Source organism: Gobius niger, assembly GCF_951799975.1.
Source record: "Gobius niger genome assembly, chromosome: 16".
Classification (NCBI taxonomy): domain Eukaryota; kingdom Metazoa; phylum Chordata; class Actinopteri; order Gobiiformes; family Gobiidae; genus Gobius; species Gobius niger.
The window spans coordinates 265,837-293,795 of record NC_136867.1 but is presented as its reverse complement, the minus strand read 5'-3'; the positions used below and the strand labels follow the sequence as shown (position 1 = coordinate 293,795).

The 27,959-nt window shown below is 43.7% G+C and overlaps 1 protein-coding gene across 2 annotated transcripts; it reads right to left on the bottom strand.

Moving 5' to 3' along the window:
* Position 1: 1 nt before the first annotated feature.
* On the bottom strand, positions 2-27,239 carry ptpn21 (protein tyrosine phosphatase non-receptor type 21). Of its 2 annotated transcripts, XM_079572900.1 has the most exons (20): positions 27,010-27,239; positions 23,302-23,581; positions 21,933-22,102; positions 21,621-21,718; positions 20,961-21,028; positions 20,705-20,775; positions 20,539-20,626; positions 20,372-20,460; positions 18,659-18,746; positions 16,663-16,742; positions 16,485-16,592; positions 15,280-15,340; positions 15,117-15,198; positions 12,944-14,271; positions 10,110-10,250; positions 5,503-5,721; positions 4,931-5,059; positions 4,640-4,874; positions 450-610; positions 2-358 (listed from the first exon to the last, which is right to left on the bottom strand). In XM_079572900.1, the coding sequence occupies exons 2-20, from the start codon at positions 23,479-23,481 to the stop codon at positions 230-232; spliced, it is 3,525 nt and encodes a 1,174-aa protein (XP_079429026.1). In that variant the 5' UTR covers positions 23,482-23,581; positions 27,010-27,239; the 3' UTR covers positions 2-229. The 2 variants fall into 2 exon arrangements, with proteins under 2 accessions (XP_079429026.1, XP_079429027.1); XM_079572901.1 differs by lacking the exon at positions 16,485-16,592 and having other exon boundaries at positions 27,010-27,238.
* Positions 27,240-27,959: the final 720 nt, after the last annotated feature.

The following is a 27,959-nucleotide window of genomic DNA, read 5'->3' as shown; positions in this document are numbered from 1 at the left end:
CACTGAAGAGAGCTGTCCACACTAGCTTCATATGAGCACTGTTAAATTATCTTAAATAATCTTCATTTCGAGCAATAATTAGAAGTCTATAAGTCTGAGGTTCCACAGCTTCATGTTGGTTCACTGGAGTCCAAAGTGCTGAGCGTCATATAAACATAGTGTAACACTGTTAGGGTCCACACAGACGTGACGTCACTCCCACACGCGTGTCCATGGGTCGGGTGGACGGTCAGATGAGCCGGGCGTTCCTCAGGTACTGCACCAGCACCTTGTACACAAAGTTGTACTGTAACACGGTCTGCACCATGAGCATCCGCTGCTTCCTGAGCTCCAGCAGCACCGCGGGCACCTGCATGTTCTGCACAACACGCACACACACACACGTGTTACACACACAGCTCATTACGACACATGGACACCAGTGTAGTGATCACACAGATGTGCTGTACCTGGTTGTGCTCCAGACAGGCGATCATGACCTCAGACAGGATGACCACCCCGGTGCGGCCCACCCCTGCGCTGCAGTGCACCAGGACAGGAGGGGGCAGGCTCTTTGGGTCACTGATGCTGTTGGTGTGCCTCCGGACAGACTGGATCTCCTCCAGGTACGCTGCAACACACCAGTCACACCATCAGTCACACAATATTTATTTTGTATTTATGTATTTTACCTCTCTGTCCTATTATTCCATTTTACTTTTTATGAATTTTAACAATCTATGCTCTCCCAGTTCCCTCTGGAGGAGCCTCTGCCTCGGGAGCGGTGATTGGCTGTGGCTGCTGGGGGGCTGTCCTGTGGGTGTCTGGATGGAGGTGTGGTTTTGTCGGACACCCCGTGTTGGTCCCTGTGGCTGCAGCCGAGGAGCCGCTCCCGATGCAGACGCTCCTTGGATGGTGTTTCCTTTCCTGGTTTATCTGCACCCAGCCTGATCTCAGCCTGATCTCAGCCTGATCTCAGCCTGATCTCAGCCTGATCTCAGCCTGATCTCAGCCTGATCTCAGCCTGATCTCAGCCTGATCTCAGCCTGATCTCAGCCTGATCTCAGCCTGATCTCAGCCTGATCTCAGCCTGATCTCAGCCTGATCTCAGCCTGATCTCAGCCTGATCTCAGCCTGATCTCAGCCTGATCTCAGCCTGATCTCAGCCTGATCTCAGCCTGATGTACATTATGTCCATTGTTTTACCTTCAGTGTGTCCAGTGTGCAATGTGTGAGCAGTGTGTGAGCAGTGTGTGAGCAGTGTGTGTCCAGTGTGGTGTGGGGGAGGTGGGTGGGGAGAGTGTGTGTGTGTGACAATGTGTCCTGTAAAGCACTTTGTGTTACATGAAATATTTGAAAAGCACTATATACATAAAGATTGATTGACATAATCTGGGCCTGATACATCTCCACAGTCAGCACTAGGGGAGCAACATTCAGGGAATTTCCCAAGGGAATGAACGGGAATTAGCTGGATTATCTGGGAATTCATAGGAATTAACACAACTGAGGGTTGCTTCTTTACAGACAGATAGTAGTTTATTTATGTATGGGCTTATAAGACATTAAACAAAGAGTGTCCACTTACGCTGAAGCCAAGACTCTAATTTGATCTGTCACAGAGAGGAAAAGTATGTGCAGTATTATATTATTATATTGTTTTACTGCTCCTATTGGTCAGCGTCTGTCAGGGTCCGAGTTCATTAAACAAAACTTTTTGTACTGAGCGCTGGGACAAATGACAGAGGATTTTTACTAAACTTAAAAAGGGGATAAAGCATGGTGCACTTCACATGTCAGAACTTTGACCTGACCATATGGTCCTCAAACTTCTGGGTCTAGGGTGACATCACTCACATGCATGTTTCATGGTTCAATAACATAAAAACAATTGTTTATTCAACAAAATGCAAAAAAGCATTTTGACAGTTTAAAATGTTTTTACATTTACACAAATTTCTGAGCTAACGTTACCATTGGAACTTTCTGGAAATGTATCAAGAATTTTCCGCCCCTTAACCCTTGACGGCGCAGAAAAAATGTAATGCTTCATTTTCTGCCGCACCGTCTTTGTGTCTTTCAGGTGGACACTTCGCTTCAGCTGACCGGCCTCTCCGTCACTACTGAGCAATGAAGTAAAGCATGGAACAGCACAACTGTGGGAGTCATTTGTTTTTTTGCTGATGCCTAAAAGTGGCGCGACTCACCAGGAACGTCCTCCTGATTACCCAGCAGCCATTGCTCAGATCTAGCACAGGTTTGTCTGACCGCGAGTCCAAAAACAGCCATGTGAACCTCCTCTGACTGGAAATACTAACTTGCTCAATTACAGACACTGTATTGGATGTTGGTGCTGATCATGGGTTCATCATTGGATATTTGGAGGACACCTGATGCAGTCATTTTCCCAACTTTCCCCACCTTCATCTCAGTGAATATGGACATGCCAGTTCTCTTGAAAACTTCTTAAAGGTGCATTATGCAAATGTTTCATTGCGCTCCAGATGACATTGTTCAGTAGGTTTTCTGGTGAGAGGCTCTGTCAGCAGTGAAAACCTTCCAAACAATTGATCCTGGAGCGTCCAACATACGAGTGATGGAAATGAAAGGCTCCATGCTGACCACTCATACAGCCGCTGGGTTACAAGGTCAAATACACATTTTTATTCCACATTATGGGCCAGATCTTGTGGCTCTGCGCCCCTCCGTGCACCACTTGTGAGGGGTCGTCACTAGAGGAGGTGACTGCACTGATGGGAACACAACTGACATTCATTTCCTCGTTAACATAGCACTGCCTTGTGTTCCTTCTTAAGCCATAGGCTCTCGCAGGTCAAACTATAAACTAAAAACACTCCAACGTGAGCTAAACAATGTTCATGTCGAGAGAGAAAGAGCTGCAGCGTCCGCTGTGGCGCCTCCACTCCCCCACAACCCCTCTCCCGGCCAGAGTCCATCTGGTTGGAGGAAAATGTGTGTCCATCCACTTAAATGTGCTCAGTCTGGAGTGGCAGGATCACAAAGTGCTCCTACTGAGCGCAAAGTGTCACGCCATCGTCTGCGTTTAAAGACAAGATTGGGCCCAAACAGTTGCAGAACACCTTTAACCTGTAGATCAGACCCGTTTATGTATGAATGTAACTATAGCCAAGGTTCTTTAGACCCTAACCCTAACTTGAGTTTGTTACGGTAGAAAGATGCAACATCTCATTTGCAAAAGACCCCTCATTTTTTCAGGCACAGAAAATCTACAGTCACTGGTAGAGAAGTCTGAGGCCGAGTGCCTCTAATAAACAAAAGTTAACAAAAGTTAACAAGAATAACCGGACATAACATTAATGAATAATGGGGTGGGGATCATTTTCCCAAATCTGCAAAGCGAAAGCTCACTGGAAGGACAACAACAGTTTTCCTGATATAGACGGTTTATCTTTGTTTCTGATGCTATAAATAGTTCATGTAAAACCCTCGAAACATCAACAACACATCGTTATAGTTCCTTTACTTTGATGTGAAAAGGCTTTGTCTGTATTTTTTATGTAACAAGCACTGTTAAACTTTTTTGAAGCGATTTCAGTTTGTGCAGGACTATGAATGCTCTCTGAACATATCAACACACATTTAAAAAAATACCGCGATAAAACCGAAAACCGTGATAATTTTGGTCACAATAACCGTGAGTTAAAATGTTCATACCGGGACAGCCCTAGTCTAAACACAGCCTTTCTCCTGCTCTGTGGAGGAGCCTCTGCAAGGCAGAGCTTCAGTCTGACTGAACACATGCGGGTTTAAAGAAAAATGATCCCAAGTTCTTAACTCTCTAAAGTAAATGGACCTGTAGGCTGCTGTTCTCTTGGAGAGAAAAAAACATTTCCAGTGCACTGATGGAGTGTTCAACTGTACTTTGTCAAATTGGCATAAAGCGTAGTTAGTAATATATAATAGAAATATTAAACTTTAAAAACTAAATATTTAGGCCTGCCTCAAAAACACTGTCAGTCAATGACTTAGCTTCAATATTGTTTGTAGCCTTTTTCTTGGGGCTGATGGAAACTTTATTTAGTGCTGATGGAAACCTGGTCAGGTGGTACGGGTCAGCATGGGTTAGTACGGGTCAGCATGGGTTAGTACGGGTCAGCATGGGTTAGTACGGGCTGGTATGGGTTAGTATGGGTTGGTATGGGCTGGTATAGGTTAGTATCAATCAATCAATCAATCAAACTTTATCTATAAAACGCTTTTCATACCGAAAGGTATCACAAAGCGCTGTACAGATTACAACATTTAAAACAATGCGCCTGCACAACCTCCCATATCTATATTTTATATATTAGGATTAAATAAATAGATTAGTCAGTTAAAAGCTATGGGTTGGTATGGGCTGGTATGGGATGTTATGGGACGTTATGGGCTGGTATGGGACGTTATGGGCTGGTATGGGACGTTATGGGCTGGTGTGGGATGGTGTGGGATGGTACGGGCTGGTATGGGATGGTGTGGGACGTTATGGGCTGGTGTGGGATGGTGTGGGATGGTACGGGCTGGTATGGGATGGTGTGGGACGTTATGGGCTGGTGTGGGCTGGTATGGGACGTTATGGGCTGGTGTGGGTGCACCTCTGTTTGTGCTGCTCAGGCCTGTACTGCAGTGTAGTACTCACTGAGGAAGCCCTTGAAGTCCTCGGGACAGCCATGGTCGGGCCAGTCTGTGTACTGCAGGTGCCACACGGTGCGCTCCTGACCCGTCATCAGGTGTTTGATCTTCAGGCCGGTGGTGGCGTAGCAGCCAGACTGGGTCCTGAAGCGCGTGGTGATCTTAAAGCGTCCGTACGTCACGGTGGTGTGCCGTGTGCCCAGCTTGGGCCAGTAGCGGAAACTCTTCTCTCTGCCGCTCTCCTGAGAACAGGCTGGTCAATACACTGGACAGAGAAATATTATTTATATGCACATACCTCCTCTGCGGTCACCATGGCGATGATGGCCACTTCCTGTTCCCACACCATCTGCCAGAAGTCTATGCAGGTGTGCTGCAGAGGGCCCTGAGAGGCGATGTAGCACCAGTCCTGCCCACTCACCGTGATCTGAGGAGACAGCACCGTTACCCTCCTGTACAGGCTTAAAACATCCACTAAAGGGTTTAAAGAGGCAAACACAGAGGTTCGTATTCCTCCGGATTTGGACAGCATGCACTTCCATGCTGTGAGTGAACTGTGCCTTCACTAGCACTGACAATGATCTCCTCTTTGCATACACACAAATCTCTTTGGTTTAAAGCTGCTTTACTTGTAGCTCGGGCTCATAAACAAATAACACACGTCTTGACATGACATGTCTGTGCACAGGTCATTCCCCCAGCATGAAGCCTGTGTCCACATGGATTTATGTGGACACCTGATGACTTGATTTCAGTATGCACACGATGGGAACGTTCACATTTGAAAATGGCATATATTGGGTAGATGTTTTTTAATGGTTCTATCCCTTGTGTGCTAGGAGGGTCAATGATTTGCTCAGCAGCCCTTACCTTGATGTGCGAGGCGTTGATGTAGCCCGTGTTGTTCTCCTTGGTGGGGATGAGCTCCACACGGTTGTGGTCGTAGGGCAGGACGTCCTGGAAGCGGTTCCTCTCCTCGTTCTCGGGTTGCCGGGCGATGGAGCACTCGTTGGGGGTCCAGCGCTTCGGGATCTCGTCGTACTCCTTAAACACCTGGCCCTGCTCCATGTGCTTCTCATATTCGTTGGACTGGGAAGAACAAGGAGCACAACACAGTCAGGCTTCAGCACATTTAGAGGAAAACTTTGATTTAGGGTTAGTTTATTTATCTTTGGCAGTGATTTGATCAGGCAGAGCAGCATATACAGGTTTACAATAGGCATTCAGGAAACTGTGGCCGTGTTGTTTTAGTACAATCCTGCCAGTAAACCACCAATACACAAACAGCCAAGAGTTTATCACAACTTAAGACGACGCCGACCTTTTATGGGGCTATTAATGATTCAACTGTAAGGGTAAAAAGTCAGACCTGAATGCACAGAAATACTTGCATTGAACTGAGCAAGTGATGTCCCACCCCAGACCCGTAGAAGAAATGTGAGGACTTTGGTCTTTAAGTCGACTAATTAGTTTTCATTGGTCAACTAAATACACACATCATCAATTAAGATGCTCTCAATGTAGGCACATAACACCAGAGGCCTGTGGCAGGTCCATCTATTACCACTATATCTGTTTTTTAATTATAAAAAAACATACAGTTTCGAGATGTTACCTTCTATTTCTATAGGTCAGACTTCTACAGGCTCCGAGTTGATTAAACCTCTAATACCATGGTCCTACATGACCGAAACCGGGACCCGCTGTGTCTCTCTCCGCTTCATTCTTTTTTTTTATATTCCGGAAAAAGAGGAGCTCCACGTAATGTGAACCGATTCATCACTACACCGTGCAGCACTTAAGTCGAAGAACAGCCTGAAAGGACCATTTCATAATAAAGCAAATGTCTCGTGTTTACATGACAGCAAAAAGAGACATGTGTCACACGGCCATGTTTGACCCGGAGGACGACAGGGACAATGATGGAGTGAGGGAGCAGGAGGCCCACACTAAAGGTGAGATTAGACTTTTTACACAGAAATGCACCCTTTCAATTACAGCAAGAGCTCACAAAGTTTTTTTTCTTATGAGTGCAGTTTGGGTCAGATAATAACAATAATAAGATTAAAAATATTATTATTAATAATAATAATAATAATAATAAAGCATTGGTTTTATATAGCGCTTTTCTGGACACTCAAAGACGCTTTACATTGCACTATTAGTTCACTCCATACTCGGTGGTGGTAAGCTACTATTGTAGCCACAGCTGCCCTGGGGTAGACTGACGGAAGCGAGGCAACCAGTCTGCGCCATCGGCCCCTCCGACCACCACCAACCACTCACTCACTACATTCGCTAGGTTTCCTGGTGTTCCCAAACGGTCTCCCATCCAAGTCCTGCCAGGCCCTTCCTGCTGAGCTTCCCAGGTCTGACGGGATTGGGCAGAGCAAAGGCGGCATGGCCACAATAAGGATAAGTTGTAGTTTGGTCAGCGCCGTGCCACGCCCCTTTTAGTCTTTGGTCATTGACAACCCAAGTGAAGACCATGTTGTCGTGTCAAAACATCAAAGTTTAAAATAACACAACTTTGTTCAACCTACATTCTGCTTAATCCTCAAAGTTGTATATAATGATTTTGTTCATCATCACACTGTGATTGGTTAAATTCACCGGTCAGACCCTGACAGATGCTGACCAACAGAAGGACTGGGCAGGGCCTGAGTCTGACACAAAGCTGCATTCAGCAGAACAGACTTAAATAATATAGACTTTTAAAACGACATAATGCTGTAATACTGCGCACACTTAATGAATAAAGTATAGACATTACAAACATGGAATGAGTCTGTTCCGTTTCCAAAAGCTCTCCTTTGTATCAGCCCCAAACTAAAACACCGTCCTCTTCAAAACCCTGGGTCAGACACAGCAGAAATGATTTTGGTGAGATCTCTGTGATCTCTGGTGAGAGGTCTGCGATAGATATTTCAGAGTTTAACTATCAAATCAGATTTTTGTACTTCAGTTTGTATCTGTCTGTAAAGAACCTTCATTTGTGTTAATTCCCATAAATTCCCTTGGATAATTTCCAACATTGCAAACCCTACTCCCTCATTATGACGTATTCAATTCAACTTCTTGACGAAGCTAGCAACAGTATCCAAGGGGCGGGACTTTTGTGAAGAGTCAACAGGGGCTTTGCGCAAACGACTTTCACATTCCATTTTCGCATTTCAGTGAATAATTAACTTACGATCTGTGTTAATTAATAGGAGCAAGAAATGACCAGCAGCTAAAACCACTATTACAAGTTTTACACATTGTAAACGGGTCCTTCACTACAGAGCTAGCTATAGCCACCTCACCCGGCACACTTTATTGCAATTCATGTACTGCCCACAGACATGTATTTACACAGTCTGTGATCACAAACAAGAGACAGTATTTGGCTGAACTCATGACACTAAACGGGGATCGTTGTGGGCTTCTGCGGTAGAGCTCAATTTTGTTTTGTTTTCATCTAATTGTGACAAAACACAAATTAAAAAAAAAAAAAAAAACTAAGGGAATCAGGGAAATCATGAATTAAACTGTGGAAGACCTCTGTGATTTGACTGTGGCTGAATATTGCTTCAAATAAATTTATACTTAGGCCATAAATTGTGCAAGAAGGTGCTCAGAGTTCCTTATAATGAAATATTCTAATAAACCAGTGCTGCGCTGACGTTCAGGATTTGAAACACCTGTTTATGGTTTACAGTAAACTATCTGTACAGCATTAATTATTAGGAGAAATGTGCACGCCCGATTTTCCTAAGGCCAAACCAGAGCGTCATGAAAGGGAGCTACTGTATGTGGATGTGCATATACAAATATCTAATTACATTTGTAAGCTCAGACTGAAATACGAACGGCTAAACCCAGAGCACGTTCGAAGACGTCTGAACCAGAGGTACCTGAAACATTTCAGCATACACAAAGAAGAACTGTAAGCTTCTGATGTCCGAAAGATCCGCACTGTTCCTGAAAAAGCACTATATCGCAGTGGTAATGTCACGTCACATGCCTGCAGACTAAAATGAGATAGATAAACCTAAAATTTAAAAAAGAAAATAAGGGACTAAATAGTAGTAATAGTTGGAAAGAGCCTCATATCATTGGATACAATAATAGTAATGTAAATTCTAGATTTAGTGGATAAAATTTACTAAGACTAGAAATAAACTATTATTATAGTTTAACTAACTATTATTATTAACAAAATTATGTTTTTAGCAAACGTCTAAAACTGAATTGAATCATGTCGTCAAAGTTAACACCAAACCGGACACGCCATTTTGTAGGAGTGTCAAAAACTGATTCAAAAATTAAGCTTTTTGTTATCCCACTTTATTTGCTTTAGTTGCTTTTTTGTCACATTTTTATCACGTTTTTGTTCATTTATTTATTTATTGTTTATTTGGTCGGGACACATACAGTACATGGCCAAAAGTTTGGACACACTTTTTCTATCTTGGCTTTTCCTTATTTTCAACATTATTAACACACTACAATTATGAATGAACACATGGGATTATGAAGGAAACAAAAACAGGTCAAACAACTATGTTTGACCTTGACTTCTTGCTAGCTTCGTCAAGAAGTTGAATATAAAAACATGCACAATAGGCCAGAATGAATGATGTGTGTGAGTGTATGGTTGGCGCAGACGTGTGTAGTCGCCAAAGCGCTTCTGTCAGTCTCCCCCAGGGGAAACTGAAGCTACAAACGTAGTTTACACCACCGAGTATGGAGTGAATGTACAACTGTCTCATGTAAAGCGCTTTGTGACCATGTCTGTGAAAGGTGCTGTATAAATAAAGATCTTCTTCTTCTTTTATGTTCTAAATTCTTCAAAATTGCCGCCCTTAATTCTTGGCCTTACCTTCATGAGCTTCATAAGGTCGTCTTCTGAGCGAGTTTTCAACATGTTTGAGAATCCAAACAATTTATGTCAACATTTTTTTAAATTAAAACAGAATTCTGTACGTGTTCACTCATAAATGAACGGCTTCGGTCAGAATCAGTTTTGAAATGAAAGAAAAAAAAAAACACATTAAAAAAGCGTTTCCAAACTTTTGGCCTGTGCTGTGTTTGTCATGTTTTCACTGTTGTTTTGGTCATGTAGCTGAACCGTGATCGAGCCACAAAAATGTGACCAAAATCATGATGAAACTAAAATGGACGATACCGTGACAACTGTAACGAGGAAGGAGCTTAAATTAGTTTTGTATGTCCAAACAGCCAACAGAAGTGAGCTCGGGGGGAGACTTTCAGCACACTTTCTAAATAATGGATTGCACGCTCACGGTGTGGGGAACTCTGCGCACAAATGAAAGCTCCAAGAGGTGTCGAGATGAAACAAAAAAGTCTCTAAAGAGTGGCTCCACAGCGGCTGTAAACATGCGACGGTCTTGCAGGTTTGACACTTTTGCATGGAGGAACAGATGAGCACAATACCAGCGTTTACATAGCAGCACTTCCTGCTCGTGCCTTACCCTCTGGTCGTTGGACGCCCTCTCCGGCTCGTCTTTGGCCTCCTGGGGGTGGGCCAGCTTGAAGCTCAGTCCGTTGTGCTGGTGGGGCCGTGGGGGGCCCATCTTGCTGCTGGGATCTGACTTGCCTCCCTTCCTCATACCCTGGTCACACAGAAAGGCAGGGAGTGAGTGACACGGTGCACACTGACAGGGGGGAAGGACGGCCCGCAGAAATGTGGCCCGACCCGTTTGGGTGACTAATGCGGCGGCCGTGAGCGCTGCAAACGTCAGACTGCAGGGCTGTGTACACTGTAAACTCCTGATCATGGGCAGGGACGTAACAACACTGTGACGGCATGTTTGTACTTTAAATACACACAAAGCAAAACATCCCAAGAAGTGTTTCATGAAAAATATACATTACACCCCCAAAATCAGTATTATTCACAAAATTAGAATAATCTACAGGATAATCACGTGTAGTCTTAAATCCTGGATTAGGTACAGTTTTCTTTATACCAATACCTTTTGATACCTATACTGAAATATTAGTCATAAAAACAGTGAAATAATGCAAACTTATTCCACAAAAGACTTTCTTTTAGATATGTATCATTTACTTGCTGAAACAACAGGTGGCAGTGAAATTTCATGATTTTTAATGCCATTTTAATGCTTAATACTAAATCTTTAATGCCACAAATGCAAAAAATGTTGGCCTATTTACTTTGGTAAGATTTCCCCTTGGAATGAGGGGAAATGTTGATATTCAAAACCAAATTGGAAAAAACGGGAAACTTAAGTGCAATTCAAAATTGACTTTGCCGTTTGTCAGAACTGCTGCTGAATTTGTTGTGTCCCCGTGTGTGGGACATTAGGTGGTGCTGGATCTTCACAAAGCTTCATGTCTCTAAAGCTTCACATTAAGAGACTGGTCACTTCATCCTTCAGAAAACACAGTTGCTCATTAACGTCCATAATAGAAGGTGGTACTGACTCTGGCTCTCACACGGCCGGGGACACATGTTTGAATCCTTCTTATCCCTTTTCATGCTGTATTATTCAGATTTCTCAAACACAGCCTATCTGTATATTCATCTTCCAATGGCATGGTTAAGCACAGCCATCTGTAATAACTAACAGGGTACAGGCTGTACAGTGCTGTGCCCTACGGCACTGAACTGCTCCCAAAGAAAGATATTCAAAACTTCATTTAGAATAGAGACACAAACAGCACAATATACGAGCGATCGCTGTTCTTGTTTACTTCCGCATCTTTCACCGGATGTCTTGGTGAATGGTCAGCAACAGCTGATGTATCCAGGCCTCTAACATGGTTTTATAAAATGATCGATCTGTTACAGCGCAAAAGAAGCAATGCCCTGTTTATGAACCTTTGGATTCTTATCATTTGTTTGAAAGGTAAAATACCGACCACAGCCCCCGGATGTGACGATATCGCCATCGCTCGTATTCACTGTCTTCACTCATTATTCTATTTGGTGAATACGACACACTTTTCTTCAGTTCATTTATCATTTTCATGATGAGAAAACTCTGCTTGGGATGTTTTACGCTGTGTATATTCAAAGAACGAATACCTGTGTTTCACTTAAAGGTACTTTCTGAAATGTACCTGTATTTCTACTGTAAAGGAAGGCTTTTCTGCGGCTCATGTTAATAGCAACAAGTAACATCGAGTGTTAGTTCAATCAAATCGCTCCCAAATATGACTTTCAACAATACACCATCTCCAACCATGAGCAAACACCCAGATGTTTGCTGAGCAAACATAAAGGGGTTGAAGGTAAAGTCTCAGCTTTGCAATCACGTTAACTGAGATTACACAATTCTTTCCACGCCTCAGACGCAGGTAACTATCGTTTCTAATCTGTTCGACTGCAGTAGGTGGGACTGAAGACACCGAGCTACAATCTATTATCGTGAGCAACAATATCAAAATCAATGAAAGAATCTATCAAACTATGCTTGCCACTGCATATGCAGTATGCATTTGTTTGCTTGCGCAGCATAATCTTATTTACAAATTAGATACTGTAATAAAGGCAACATCAAATGGTAAATTGAGTGCAACATCCCCACAATATTGAAGATTTTATTTTGCAGCTTGCATCTGCTATTTAGCACATGCCTTGATAAATGACCCCGACCCCAACTCCATTAAATGCAGAGTGAGGTGCACTAAGCGTTATTGGAGGTTCACTGACCTTTTTACGTCCAAGACAATTATTTGTTTGCAAAGAGAAATATGAATAAATGAAAAAAATATATCATTAAGGGGAAAAGCCCATCTCTGGCACTTTCACAGCAGCTCAAATAATAGCACTGGGACTCAAATTTAAGTTGGGGGAATTTAGTTCAAGTCTTTGCAGGCTCTTTTAAGACAAAAGTACCTGTTAGCCATGGCAGGTAGTTTGAGAGAGGTTCTGTATTTTCAGGGCGTAGTTTTCCATATTGTATCTTTTGTGTCGTGGTCAAGCGTCTAAAACATATCTGCTAGTGTCCATCTGTACCCAGCCTTGTATATCTATTTGTTTTATTCCGTGTGTGTGAGAGAGGGGGTGTGTGCGTAAACGGTGGGGTAGAAGTTTGAGAGTGTGTGTATGTAACGTTTGTATATATTCGGGGGGATGGGAGGGTGTGCCAGGCATATTGTTTTAAATGTTGTAATCTGTAAAGCACTTTGTGATACCTTTCGGTATGAAAAAGTTTGGCTATGTGGCTATGGTTTACATAATCGCCATGGTTACTGCCCTCCACGTAATGTTGATGTCTATACATCGTCTCTGTATCCATTTCCTCCATCTCCGGCGGCAGAGTGTGTAGAGACTCACCGCAGGAGGCAGCCCGTCTGCAGCCTTCTTCCCCGGCGGGCCCTCGGACACCGGCCTCTTCTTCACTTTGGCTTTAGACGGGACGCCCGCCTCCCCCTCCGAGGGCATGCTCCAGGCCTCTCTCTCCGGGATGGGCGGGTGGCTCTTGTACACCAGCGCTCCCGTCAACTCTGACGCTAAGCCCATGGGGTAGGCCGGCGGGGGCTGGACCTCTTGAGTGTGCAGGGTATGGCGCCCGCTGTCGTCCTCCTCTTCCTCGCCGCTGCTGTGGACCAACATGGTGGCGTCGGACAGAGACTTCTTATGCCCGTACTGCGCCTCCTCTTTCATCTCTTCGTTTTGGGAGTGTTCCAGGAGCACGTTGAGCTGGGAGCCGTGCGAGCGAGCATGGTGCATGCCCACAGCGATGGTTTCTACAGCGGAACTGGACATGGCTCGCTCTTTCACCTTCATGGCCTCCAGACTTTGAGCCAGCGCGGTGACCTCAATGGAATTCCTCTTATAAACGTGGTACTGCGGTCTGTGTGCGGGGCCGCAGTACAGAGGCTCTGATACTTCCTGCAGCGAGTGTGCCACAGGCAGGCTGTCTTCCTGAAACGTCTGCACAGAGTGGTGAACTCTCCTGGTGATCAGGTCGGGGTTGCTACTGCTGACATACAGATGGCGAGACAGGTCTGGCGTGCTGTTGGCGGGGCGGGGGTGAGCGTACGGGTAAGGCGGAGGCGGTCTGTAAACCTGCGTCCTCATGATGTTGGCCGCGGGATACTCCTGGGCCTGCTGCAGCTGGACGTTGGTGAGCTCGGGAACGCTCACAGCCCCCACCACAGGGCGCCTCTCCGTCGGGTAGGGGTAGGGCGAGGACGGGCCGTGGAAGCTGGAGCCCAGGTGGAAGGGGTAGGGGTGGTGGTTGTCCACTCGGATTTCGGGCTGGCTGTAGACGAGCGGGTCGGGGCGGCTGTAGGCGTAAGAGTTGCCGATGTTGAGGTTCCTCATGGAGTGGCTCTGGCGGGGCTCCTGGGACAGCATCATGGCCTGGTTCTTTTGGCGCATGACGGTCTCGTAGTCGGGCGTGGAGCGGTAGGAGGGCGGGATGAGCGCGCTGTGCCGGTGCGTGGGCAGGTAGTCGCTGCCGGTGATGGAGGGGTTGGAGGACATGGGCGAAGGCTGGATGTAGTGCTGGGGGTTGGTTAAGGAGCTGGTGCTGTGGGCACTGTACACGCTGCCGTTGCGCAAACGCCCCCCTCCTCCGCCGTACTCCAGAGGGGGGCAGTCTAGGCTCGTCTGAGAGTGGTAGAAGAAGCCGTTCTGACTGTTCATGTACAGGTTATCTGAGGAGAAAAGGTCAATATTTAGACAGATTAGCTCAATAACAGTTGATAAGATGTGCTCGACCGGGGCACTGCACTAACACCAAAACTGGAATTAGGGCAGGACAATTATCGTAATCAAAACAACCACAAAATCTGTCGTGGGGTGGGAATCTGTGGGCATCTCATGATTGGATTCAATTACGATTCAGAGCGCCACATTGCAATTCAGAAACAAATCTCAATGTGCAACAATCCATAAAAAATATTTGCATGGGTTTAAAATGTGCAGAACAAACGACTTGTGTTTTACACCATTTTGAAAGAATGACCTGCTAAATGTTCTTTTCTACCAGGTTGTTTTAATCTCATTTAATGACAACTGAACATAAAAGTGTATAGTCCTACATACATGAAATTACTTACAAAAACAGGTCACTGTGGGTTCCTGGTATTAATACAACTACAGTGAAAGTGAAACCATCAGAGCGAGGGTCTAGCATGCTCCTGTAACAATCAACGGTGCTGCAGTGGGGGTTCCTGGGTGTGCACATCACAGAGAAGCTCTCCTGGACCATGAACACTACATCACTGGTCAAGAAAAGTAATAAGCTTTTAAATTTGGGTAAAGCCAAACTGAAGAAAATGTGCTCGGTCCAGGATGGGGTTAGGAGGATAATGTTTTGACCTTGATTTGGACAAGCAGAAACGATTTTTTTCCAGCAAATTGGAAAAACTGAGCTGCGGCTCCTGACCATAATCCTAAACTGGACAGTTCTACAGACTGGGTGGAAGGTGTGGTATTATCAAACTACCAGTCTTTACCATGAGGGCTGCGCGATTGTACATTGTGGTAGGTTTATTACCCTGTGAGGAGGTGTAGGGCTCTGTGAAGTGGCCATTGTAGTGCATCGGAGGAGGAGGCATCATGTAGGCCTGGGGCTTTGGCTGCAAACACACACGTGACGTTCAGCTGCTCTCGCACAAACAAAAAGAGAAAACATAAAGTACAGGGATGGTCCGTGTTACCAGAGAGAGTCGAGTGGAAGACCTCCTCCTCACGGGGTTCACAACAGTGGGCTGTGTCTGTCTGGAGACAACAGCAGAAACTAGGTCAGGGCCAAGGGTTTTTCAATTTAAATGGATAGAGAGAAGATTTCAAAATTAATCAAGTAATACAATAACATCTTTAACGCTATATGGATTAAAAAAACAAAAAACAAATGTTAGTGTCAGCAACTGCAAGAGCAAGAGTTAGACAATGTTCCCCTTATGACAATGACAAGAAGTGCAGTACAGTGTCATTTAGGATTACAGGGTTCTATTCCATTTAGGGCAGTGTACCGTTCAACGATACCAGTCTAGTATTGGGAAAAACGTTTAGGTACGACCGGGATGGAAAACATTCAAGTATCGAAAGTAGGTACCAAATAAAAATCTTATATATTTAGATCCAAGTTTTGATGCTGTTGGTCCAGGGACAGAATTAAAGGAAGTGACTTGGTTGTTTCAGCTCAAATTATGGATTTTTTCTCCATTAATTTCCCAATTTTTTGCCATTTTTCCCCCTATTTTTTCAAATTTGCACTTTTGCCCCATTTTTCTCCATTTATTTATTTTACACAATTTAATTCTTATTTTTGCCCCAATTTTTTCCACGTTTTCATAATTTTTTCCCTTTTTTAATGATAATTTTTTCCCCATTCCATTTCTTGACAGTGGAGATGACCTGAATATTGCAGATTTGCAGATTTTCCACACATTGCTCTAGTTTCGTTGTTTAAGTACTGGTGTTGTAGCGGTAATGTACCCAACACTAAGTCCATCACAAAGAGGTTGTGTGTTTGCCGTTTATAGGAAGAAAAATGTTCTCAGTTGCTAATTGATGAGCCCCCGCCTCATCAGAGGAGTCTGAACTGGCGGCAAGCACAATAAACTCTGTCAATTAAACAGTAAAAAAAGTGTACTGAGATCTACATTAGCTCTGGGGCATTGGAGCGATACCACTACTGACTTCAGTTGAACAAATCAATGTAATATAAGGCATTGTTGCATCCCTAATTAACTCAACTATCCATTGAGATGTTGATAGGATTTTGTCTGATCATTGACGGAGCTCTGTAATCTGTTTCGGCTGCTTTGACAGAAGAACCACACTGAAACAGTAAAAGAGGCTTTTCTGTGGACGGACTGTGGCGTAAGCAGACAAACAGCAGTAGCCATCATCTGCTCACCCTTTATCCGCCGGCAGAAAGGGCCGTGAGAGCATGGGGAAGCGTGGGAAGGACAGGGTGAGGAGAGACTTGGGGGGGCCCTCACAAGGCCGTGGCTCGCGCTCCTCTCTGAAGAGACACACCACACACACTGTAACACGTCACAACAGCCACGGGCACACCCGAGGGAAGGACTTACAGCGTGCTCTTGTTCAGCTTGTAGAACTTGAGCCGGGCCAGGCACATCCGGCACACGTACTTGGAGGTTTCCATGTCCTCCTGCGTGAAAACAACACAGGTCATTTACTGCTTTTGACATCAATAATGAAACCAACCTTGGAATTCCTCACATCTGAAATACGTGCTGGGTCAATGTTGAGGCAAATTCCAGAAATTGGGATTAACGTCAGTCCGACATAGAAATATTTGTGGCACACGGGAATCACAGTCTAAAAGCACTGTAAAGTCGAACTGAAAAGGCCTTGTCCACACGTAGTAGCAAAACTACGATATTTTCCTACGATTTGACCCATTCTACACAAAACTGCAGATGTCTGTATCCTCTGACGTCACATGGCGGACTGTGTATATCTCCTTCTGTGGTTCTCCCCAAGGTTTCTCTTTTCTCCTGCCGGGTTTTTGAGTTTTTCCTTGCCGTACTGGAGAGTCTAAGGACGGGGGACGCCCACGCCGCTCGTCGCTACCTTTGGACATTATATTTGCCTGGATTCACCTGAACTTTTAATTGTCATATTTATTGCTGTGTTTTATTGCCTTGATGTTTGTTGCAGCCCTTTGAGGCGACTTCTGTTGTGATATTGGGCTATACAAAACCATTAAACTTGAAACTTGAAACTTGTATACATCATAGACTGCATGGAGCCTCAAAACGGTGTTTGTTTTAACGATTGTTCAGGCGCTTTTTGCTTTAGTTCAAGTCCTGCTTTACGTCGATCCCTGCAGGAAAAGGAGCACTTTATACTCGGCTATTTTACACCAAGTAACCATCCCACATCCCACATGTTCGCTGAAGACGCCAAAGCGGTTTTGGGTCAGACCGGGACACACTTTTGCTTTGAGATGAAGTCATCCTCTGGAGGAAAAGGCAAGACGAATGCAACGGCCCTCGCTGCTGCCGTTGTCGGAGTTATTACGTGCAAGGACAGTCAGCCTACTGTCAGCGAACACTGGTCAGTGAGGTCGTGTCACAATTGTTAGGCACGTCTGTAAAGTTCTAACAGTGCACGTGGGACCCCTGTTTATACCAATGCCAAAAAAATAATGAATGTGCTGCAGAAAGTGGAGATTTAAACAATGAATGTACTAGACAGCACATATACGGTTTGTGTTAGGTATGGAGGCTGTGTGAACTCAAGTTTTGTTTCTAGACGAAGGGTGGATTTATAAATGCCCCACTACATGTGGATGAGGCCTTAGAGCAGGGGAAAGTACCGCTATCATTAAGTACATACCCTCTCTGTAGTACAGCCATAACCTTGGATCCATAATGAATAAATGGGCTAATTGCAATGCTCTCACTAATGCTAACGCAGCTAACGTCCACAGCAGCGGATAGATATACTCACTGAGGAGGCTCTGCTCCAGCTGAAAACATCATTACTGCACAGTTTCAGAGGAGCACTGAGGCCAACCTCCAAAAACATGCTGCTCAGGCTGGCCCACAGTGGCTCAGGACTAACCCAACATCTGAACGCAATTTCGTTGTACAATTGTACAATGGCAAATAAAGCACTTACTTACTTACTGACAGGCTGGAAGGACAAAGGTAATAGAGTTGGACAGGTAAATACCAACCACTCAGCTGTTTGAGCAAAGTTTATGGCAAGACACTGCATGTAAACAGGGTCAAAATGTATTTAGAGATTAGCTGTGGATTACAGATAGAAATATAAGGGATAAAATGTATATGTCTGATATGAGTCTAAATAATCAATAGGACTAGGTTTAAATAGACTAGAAACACACATTGTCTTTAAAAAAGAATAAAAATCTTGAGCTTTATTTTCTCCACAGAATGAAAAACAACATGTCCTGTGTCAGTACATTGTTCCACATGTGTTCTTGTGATTCCAGTGCGTGCCCTCCAGTCCCTAAGCACATGAGAGCAGCACATTCCCAGACGGCAGACACACAGGTGCATTGTGGGGACAGTGCGGAGACGCTCTGGGACTTACCGTTTGGAACTGAACACTCTCCTCTCTGTTGGAGAGCTCCAGCGCGAAGAAGGACCTGTTGTGAGTCATGTTGTTAATGTCGCTCCACCTGAGAGAGAGAGAGAGAGAAAGCAGGTGATGCAATGCGGTCAACACACGGCAACTATTCTAACAATGCGCATCGGAGACAATGGGCCCAGGCATCAGCGGGTTTCTTGTAATTGCAAAGGTATGTAGATAACCTGCAGTTCAACCTCAGCCAGGAATGTCCACACACTATCATGTTAAGGATAAAGCAGAGTCTGTCCATTCCTTTCATTATCTGAAGCATTTTGAAGAGGACATATGCTAAATCAGCTTACACACCATTATTCCTTCATCAAAAACATTTTACACTAACTATTTCATTCACACCGTCTCTTTGACAGGCGAGACGCTGTAAGTGAATGGGGGTAAAACATATATTTAGAGATATCAATTTGAAACTTTTACTGAACATTCCTCATATAAATATGGGACAAAATGTATTGGAAGTTTTCTGGAATTTTATGTTTTCATCTAAGAATAAGACATTTTGTGCATAAAAATGGCCAAAATTGATGATATTTTCAGCGGAAAAATCTACATAATGGATAGACCCTGATTAATAATTTGGTTGACATATTAGCAATAAATGTGCTTTCAGAGGGAAATTGGAATATCTTGCTTAGTTTTTGAATAAGCTAATTATCAGTGAAACTCAAATTGTACCTTGATTTATTTGGGTTGAAAGCTGAATAAATCAGGCTGGGAATTAGATATTAAAAAATGATTAAAATCTTGTAAGCCAAAGACCGGAAAGTTTGGAGTCTGTAGGAGCTACTATATTGGCTATTCCGTTGCATGAATGGAAGAAAACCAGCCCTAAAGTTTTGTAACGAGTTTGCGACACATTTCTCCACTCTTCAGTCCCAGGCGTCTCACAGATGGAAAAATACCATCTTTGGATTAAAGCGTCATCTCGGGGACCCTTCAGGACACGAGGATGTAAAATATGTCTATTGAAAAACTGTGAGTTACTTACAATTTGTGTTCAATTAGAATGGAACATATTGAAATGGTTTAGACATATCGTAATTATATCGTTATGGCGATATTGCACAGCCCCTCAAAAAATAGAGAGGAAGAACTCTCTGTCTCAGAGTCATGAGTCGCTTGCATCATAGAGCCTGTTCAGCTCCGTATCACAGAATCACTATCTGCAGCGCCTGTTTTATGAAAACCCGCATCATAGTTACGTCATAAACCTGCAGTAGAGATGTTACAACTAGATCATATATGTGCATTTGGGAATGAATAGAAGCCTTTGGCTTTTTTTTTTAACCACCACTGCCCGTGATTAAATGAAAAATTCCGTGATCCAACCAAACGCACAGCAGCGCAGACAAACGTGATTCTCCTGCAGCCACTTTGATTGGCCAACAGGCCAAAAACAGCGAGGATTGATCTTTCTGATCAAACATCAAACGATGGAGGCGGAAGGCAGGAAAAAAGAAAGTACAGCCCCTTGCTGATAGGTTACCCCAGCAGCTCCGACCTCAATATCATGACACCAGCGATTAACTAGCATGCCGTGATTGCTAGTATTTACTGTTATATGATTATTTCAAAAATCGCCCTTACCCATGAATGTAAATAATCTACAGACATGAGAACATTTCTCGGCGTGATGTGGCTGTCACATGAAGTACAAACCTGAAAAGAAGAAGAGGCCTTCCGTTCTTGTGCTTGACAAAGATCCCATCGAGGCAGGACCCCAGAGAGACATCTGCGCCGGTACTGTCCTGGTTGAGATTCAAAAGATGATTGCATTAGTCCCTCTCCTTGTTATTTTCTCAGCTGAAATTAAACTGTGATCATACTTTTGCTTGGAAGCTTTCTTGACCATAGCCTTCCATCTTCTCCACTTCCTGCATGTACAACATCTCAGCCTCTGGCGCGGACAATCCTCTGAAATGTCACAACCAGAGACAAAAGCGTTTCAAAAATGATCTTAGACAAAACCACACATGCCGAGGTTGGCATTACCGTAATGTTTGATATAGCAGAGCCACTTTCTGTGTGGCTTCCTCCAGCACACGCTCATCCTGAATCCAGTCCTGAAAACAAAAAAGAAACTTGTACATGTAATAGTGACTCATTGTGAAACCAAATAAAGCACTCGAAAGTAAATGATTGTGTCATGTACAGTATAAGCAACAGTAATACCATGTTACAACTTCAGTCTTGGAAGGTAAAAGTTGGGATAAATCAGCAGCTCCATATGTGCAGCAGTGGCGCTTACCTCTGGGAACAGGTCGACCTTCTGAAGAAACTCCTGGGAGTCGTATCTGTTGAAGTCTCCCAGAGCAGCTGTGCACAGACATAAAACATCATGAATGACTTGGAAGTGGAGTGAAGAATGGCAGAATGGCAGACATATGTTTAGAGGAGGCCAGTGCTTCCAGATATGCCCAGTATTCCAGGCACTGGCAGTGCTTAAAGCTACTACTGTCCTTCACTACGCACTCTCCCAGACCAAGTTACACCTTTATTTTGAGCCAGAAGCCAAGACTGTGGGGCTGACACTTCCCTATGGAGCCTGCTGCATGACAGCAAATGACTTGGACTTTGCAGTAAGTGATCTCAGCAGCTCTGCTACGCTAACGCCCCCGTCACTAAGCTGCAGATCCTTAATTTAACTTTGCCAACAGCGTTTGGGATTCCTCTGACTGGACAAATGTGACAGGGCCATCGAACCACGAGTTATCCATGGTCATCATATGGCAAGTCTGGGTTAGATTCACTCAGCTTTTCAACTGTAAACCCTTATTGTTGTATGTTGTGTACTTGTAGTCTAGTTTGTTTAACTCACCACAAACTGTGTTACAAACATTTAAGCATGTAAATCTGTTACAAAAAGTTACCACATCAGATAACTTCAAATGTTGTTGGTTTTCCTCACCCTGCACTGCTAAGCTGGCTAAATGAACGGCCTGGTCCAAAGAGCAGGAGATCTTTCCGTCCAGGACATCCTTCTTCAGCTGCAGGTAATACTGATATCTGTGGGAAATCCAAACCATAATTACAACATGTTCATAACAAAAGCATCTGAGCAGGCCTGTCACTAGAGCTAGGTACTGTTACATTTACCCATACTCGTACTTTAATGGAACAATTATGCAAAATAATGATACTGAAGTCAGTAAAGAGAGCATTCCGTTCTGCATGTCCAGCCTAACTAAATAAAGTTCCGTATTGAAAGGGGACTGAGTACCTGGTGATCTCCTGCTGAAGCTGTGTGACACTTGGCACATAGAACACCACTCCAAAGTAAACTGTGGGCTCCAGGCCGTACTTGTCCAGCTGCTTCTTCAGAGGCTTGTCCAGGTCCATCCATCTCTGCTGGTTCTGTTTATTGTAGAACCACAGGCTGAAGAAGGTGATCTGTCAAAGGGAGAGAAAAGGTTGGTTTAATGTCGTCATGGATTAGACATGCCTCATTCATTAAAGGCACACTGCGTAACATTTTTGACTATACTGTTGCCATCAGTACAAACATGCTCCTAATGACCAGCTCAACACAAAAAATGCTATTACTGCAGTGGGTAATCAAAGAATCGTGTTGGATGAGGACCTAGACCCTGCTTTAGTCAATATCTCCATGGAAACGAGCTGGAGACGTACCCACTCCCATTAAAGTTACAGTCAGGTCTCAAGAGAGCTGAGACGCTCACAGCAAAGGCACATGTTTGTTCGTACATGTATGTTTTTTTTCAATTGTGAAAATGTCTGTCAGAAAATGAAAGCTTGTATTTCAATTGTATTGTATTTACTGGGTCAAATTCTAAGCGGTATAGCTTTAAGTTTACATGTGAAGTCTAACCCGACTAGGCTAAAGATTCGACTCCTATTAGTTTCCCCCAAAACCTGTCAAACCAGACACCGATCCAAATGTCCTTTAAATTTAATAAGTAAATAAATGCCAATTTATTTGAGAGATAAAGTGGGAACAATGCATATTAATGAACATGCATCAGCAAGGGAGCTGCGCAATTCCCAGCCAGCAGGGGGCAGGGGGTGGATGGCTTTGCTTTCAGACCAAACTGCTGTTTTGGGGTTAACTGTGACCTCTGATCAAAGACATTAGGTTATTTACACCAAGTTTATTCGGATTTTGGACCCAACAGAAATAATTTCAACGGAAATTAAAAAAAAAACTACTGCTGAATAATAAGAATAGAACTCCTACATCATTTTACTGCTCTATACAAGTTCACGTTAGTAGACTACACAAACAACTGAACTTGGGTCGCGTTAAAGCTGCACTAAGCTTTTTTTAAATTTGTTTTGTCAGTAGGTGTCAGTAGTGAAACCTGCTCTGCTCCGGGATCACTTAGAGTATCTTTAAGCTGCACATGAGGACACACTCCCACACACTCCCACACACTCCCACACACTCCCACACACTCCCACACACTCCCACACACTCCCACACACTCCCACACACTCCCACACACTCCCACACACTCCCACACACCCATCCCTTGTCAAAGTCAGTGAATGAGGAAAAACATTTCATAGAAGCAGTCGTGTGCTACATTGCCTTTAAAAACAGCTGGTACATTACAGCGGGACACGCATACCTCTCTGAGCTCCAGCCTCTGAGCCACGGCCTCCAGACACTCCTGCCCCGTGCTCTCCACCGACAGCGTGAACTCCACAAAGTCTCCATTCAGCAGCTGGATGCGGGTGACCAGGCAGCTCTTGCTTGACACGGTATACCTTCGAGTCCTTTTGAGCTTCAGGCCAAACGGCAGGGGCATGTTTCAACTCTTCGCTCGGGAGGGGTCTGCTTAAGACATTTTACAGCCGTCTCTGTCCAAGATGAAACCATGACAATCACCGAGGCTCATCTTCAGGTCCCTGAAAGAACAAGAGGGAGACTTAGGCACCTCCCATTCAACAAGCGACCTACTCAAACACACAGGAAGCTCATAAGCCGAGGACATTTTAATAAGGAATAAGCGCTTTGGGCTTTGAAATAACCAGAGCTCGACATTAAAGCTGAGTATGTTGTAAACACAAAAAAGCAGACCATGTTGCATTGTCTTCACCTACAGTCTGTTTTTATGTATCTATTTTTATGTATCTTGAGCTGCAAAACTAATTGCCCTATCGGGGACATGAAATAAAGTGAAGTGAAGTGAAGTGAAGTTTTTAATTGAGCAATGGAAAATAGAAGCAGAATCTAAATCTGTGCAATTTATGTTTCACTTTGTCACCGCTCAAAGCTGAAGATGGGCGTGAAACGTGCATAAACAATTCCAATTCTAAACGCAACCAATGGAGCGTCACGTGATCAGAGGAGCTCCAGACCTCCAGACCGCCTTTAGGAAACTCCACTGTCCTTAAGGTTAGGATTAGCCTAAATGAGTTTAAGCGCTGTCCTGCAGAGGTGACATCATGTTACTCCCCTGGTGCCCCATCATCGGCTGCATTCAGACTCTTCTCTGCAGAGTTTGGGCCAAATAAATAAATGTCAGTTTGTGCAGGAAAAATCAGGTACCTGAGCTTTAACACAAGCCAACCTGGTAACCATCAGTGTTGCCCTATTATTGCCATGATAAATTATAAAGAGGACATGTTACGTAGCTACATTCCAATGATTTTGCCCAATTAGAGCCAGTTGTTACATTTCAACTATATTATAATTCAGAACACAAAACCCCTAAAGCTCTGCACTTGAGTAAGCAACAATAATGTTTTCTGGACACTGAAAGACGCTTTACAGTGACTCATTCATTCCCTCCATACTCGGTGGTGGTATGCTACTGTTTATGTTTTTATCTTTTATCTTTTATTGAAAGTGCAGCCCAACTGTTGCTATTCATCTGGGAACTGAATGAAGGGAGACTCCTAATCCGCATCACCAGAACCTCGGACTAACACCGACCACTCCCACTGACACATACACTACATTCACACAAGTTAATGTGAGTGAAGTGTCTTGCCCAAGGGACACGACAGATTGCACTGGCACGGGCCGGTGTAACAGGCCAAATAAACCCTCACCCAGGTATAGTTAATGTACCCCTGGTATTAATAATAATAATGCATTGGTTTTATATAGCGCTTTTCTGGACACTCAAAGACGCTTTCATTGCACTATTCGTTCACTCCATACTCGGTGGTGGTAAGCTACTATTGTAGCCACAGCTGCCCTGGGGTAGACTGACAGAAGCGAGGCAACCAGTCTGCGCTATCGGCCCCTCCGACCACCACCAACCACACACTCACTACATTCGCTCAGGCTTCCTGGTGTTACTAAACGGTCTCCCATCCAAGTACCGACCAGGCCCTTCCTGCTGAGCTTCCCAGGTCTGACAGGATTGGGCAGAGCAAAGGCGGTATGGCCACAATCATGGACTAGGCCAAACGATACCCCTAGACGCTAGACTATACCCCTCTGGGCCAGAATATATATATATAGTCTAACTTTTCACAATCTCAACAAAAATATGAATAACCCAAATTAGATATAATAAGCAAAACTCTGAATGTGCTAAATATTTGATGTTAGAATTATTTGTTGCTAGTATACACAATAGCAGACCCAGCTAGGTCTAATCTCATCTAAATGATAATATACTATAATCATTTTCTCTGATTTCTGTTTGAAACCATTGAATTGCTTCATGCAGGAAATCATTTTTATTTAATCATTTTTATCACAAATTTTACCCAATGATAGTGAACCTAAATCAAACAATGAATCATTGACCAATGCGATGCACTGGTTAAAGACACTTTACATTGCATTATTCATCTACTCCATACTGATGGTGGTTAGCTACTATGGTCACAGCTGCGGAAGTGAGGCTGCTGCAAACCCCACCCACCCACCAGGCCATAATATACCCCGGGGCATCAAATTAACCCCGGGTATAGTCTGAATCGGGGGTACACTCTGGCCTGTTGCACCTGGATTCAAACAGCCAACCTTAGACAAAGTGAGAGCTGTGGAATGAAATGTTAAGTCAAAGCCAAAGCCAAATACAAGTAGTTTTATAGAAAACTCACTATAAAATGTACATAAACATAAACACTGTATAACAAAGCCCCGTAATGTGCACAATGCACATTTAAATGAAGCCTATAAAATAAAATAGGTCAATCTTTTTCTGAGGGCAGCATTTATATATAAAGACACAACAAAATAAAGTGCTCAGTTTAAGATGAACTTTTTTTTTATTATTATCTTGAGATGACCTGTGTCTTTTTGTTAACTTCATATGCGATACGTTCTAATTCCATATCTCATTTAAAAATATATCTATATATTTTAACCTCTTAACTCCCGCCTGAACCGAGAGGATCTTTTTCCTCACGTCATCAGATTTTTTTCCATCATTTTTTTGTTGGGTATTCAACTCATTTTTGTCACTTTTTTGTCATTTTGTGTCACATTTTGTCACATTTTTGTCAATTTCTTGTGACATTTTTGAGACATTTTTGCCAATTTTCCATCACTTTTTTGTCAATGTTTTCTCACTGTTTTGTCACATTTCCATCATTGTTTTTGTCTCAGTTTTGTTGCTATTTTCACAGCTTTTTCCCAGAAGCTTTTGGATTGGGGTAAAGCCAAACTGGAGAAAATGTGCTCGGTTCAGGTGGGAGTTAAGGGGTTAAATACCGATATATCGCCCAGCCCTATGATGTGTTTTGATGGAAAGTATTAAAATTGTATCTTTATTTTATGCTTTGTCAGTCGAATTAAGGTTAAGGCATCAGCACAAAAGTAGTATTTTCATGGATTACTTGTTTTGAGAACATATTTGGCTCCACACCCCCCTTCATTCTGCTGTTCTCCCAGTCCCACAAACAAGATCAAGTGATTTGTTCCATGTCCACGTGTAACATGTCATTATAAAGTTAACACAGACTAACTTGTGTGTTCTGAGGACTCCCCACAGAGGCCAGTGACCTCTCAAGTCTGTGTCAAACCCTAAAAAACAAGTGTGAAACATGGAAAGTAACACATAAGATGACCATAATACAGACACACAGAGCAGCAGGCAAAGCTTTAATGCCTCTTTTTGACCATTCTTGGCAACTTTTATATTCATTTGACGAACTTTACAACGTGTTCCAAGTGTAGCATAGCCTCCACACAGCAGCCCGTGTAAAGGAGTGTGACATTACAGACCAAAAGTGGCTAAACGTAGCACTTATGTCACTTTTCTCAACTTACCTATGAACGATAACTCAGCACCAGCAAATAGACGGCGCCCCGGGAACACAACAATCACTTACCGACTACATTCTGAGGTGAAAACGAGTCCAAACATTACCGTGAGCTGCAGGCTGCTTTACCGACGTCCCGCCAGCTTCTCCGTGTGTAAGAAGAGTGCCATAACTGCTCTTTCGGACGCGGTGCGGGGCAGAAAATAGTGTTGAAAGTGTGTGCTTTGGTTAGGAAGTCATGAAGTAGACGGCTCCATGTTAGCCTCTGGCCCTGATAGTTCAGCCGAGTTCCAGGCGTGCTTCCTGGGACAGGAGCGCGCAACAAGTGCTGCTGGATACATCCGCGGCACTCAAACTACAACATGGCAACTTTATTTACTGAACATAAATGTATGTAATATTAAATGAAACTGCGGTGTTTATTAAAATATGTCAGTGCTGTTCATGTAAAGGCTTTTTGGGGTTAAACAGGACAAAGATATTTAAACTAGTGCGTCCGCGGCGGAGGGACAAAGCAGGAATTCCGTGTGCGCTGGTGAACATGCGAGAAGGCGTGCTGCGGCCGCTGACCTGACTGTTTACTATGTTTACCCTGTGATTGACTGGCCCTGTCCATTATTCAGCTTTAGGCCAGGGCTGGATCGTTTCCCTAGGCCAGGGCAACAGCTGCAACAATATGCCCATACAGGCCTGTCACCTTTCTTTATAGTGATGCAATAATATTTGAATTGTGGAGTCGGTGCATTATAGAAGCAGAGATTTAAGGGACATAAGATTTGTGGGACATACATCTAATTATAAAGCCTTTTTTTATTGAATGTGCACAAAGGGAAGAAGCTACTCATCCCTGTGAATAAATGTGCTGTGACAAAAGCTAGGAATGAGTTTGGACCTCGCAGTTTCAAACTGTAATAATTATGTAGTAATTATGATTTGTAATATGTTTACCTTAAAACCCAATGCCATTTGACAGTTGTGTCAGTATAAAAATCAAAAAGATATTAACACATAATGTAACAAAGTGCTGTTACTACAAAACAGAGTGCAGGATAAAAAT

Coding starts and splice junctions, on each gene's coding strand:
- ptpn21 (XM_079572900.1), bottom strand. CDS start 23,481: ATGCCCCTGCCGTTTGGCCTGAAGCTCAAAAGGACTCGAAGGTATACC. Junction 15,341..16,484: donor TTTCTGCCGGCGGATAAAGG/GTGAGCAGATGA, acceptor TGTTGTCTCCAG/ACAGACACAGCCCACTGTTG. Junction 4,875..4,930: donor CCATGGTGACCGCAGAGGAG/GTATGTGCATAT, acceptor GCCTGTTCTCAG/GAGAGCGGCAGAGAGAAGAG.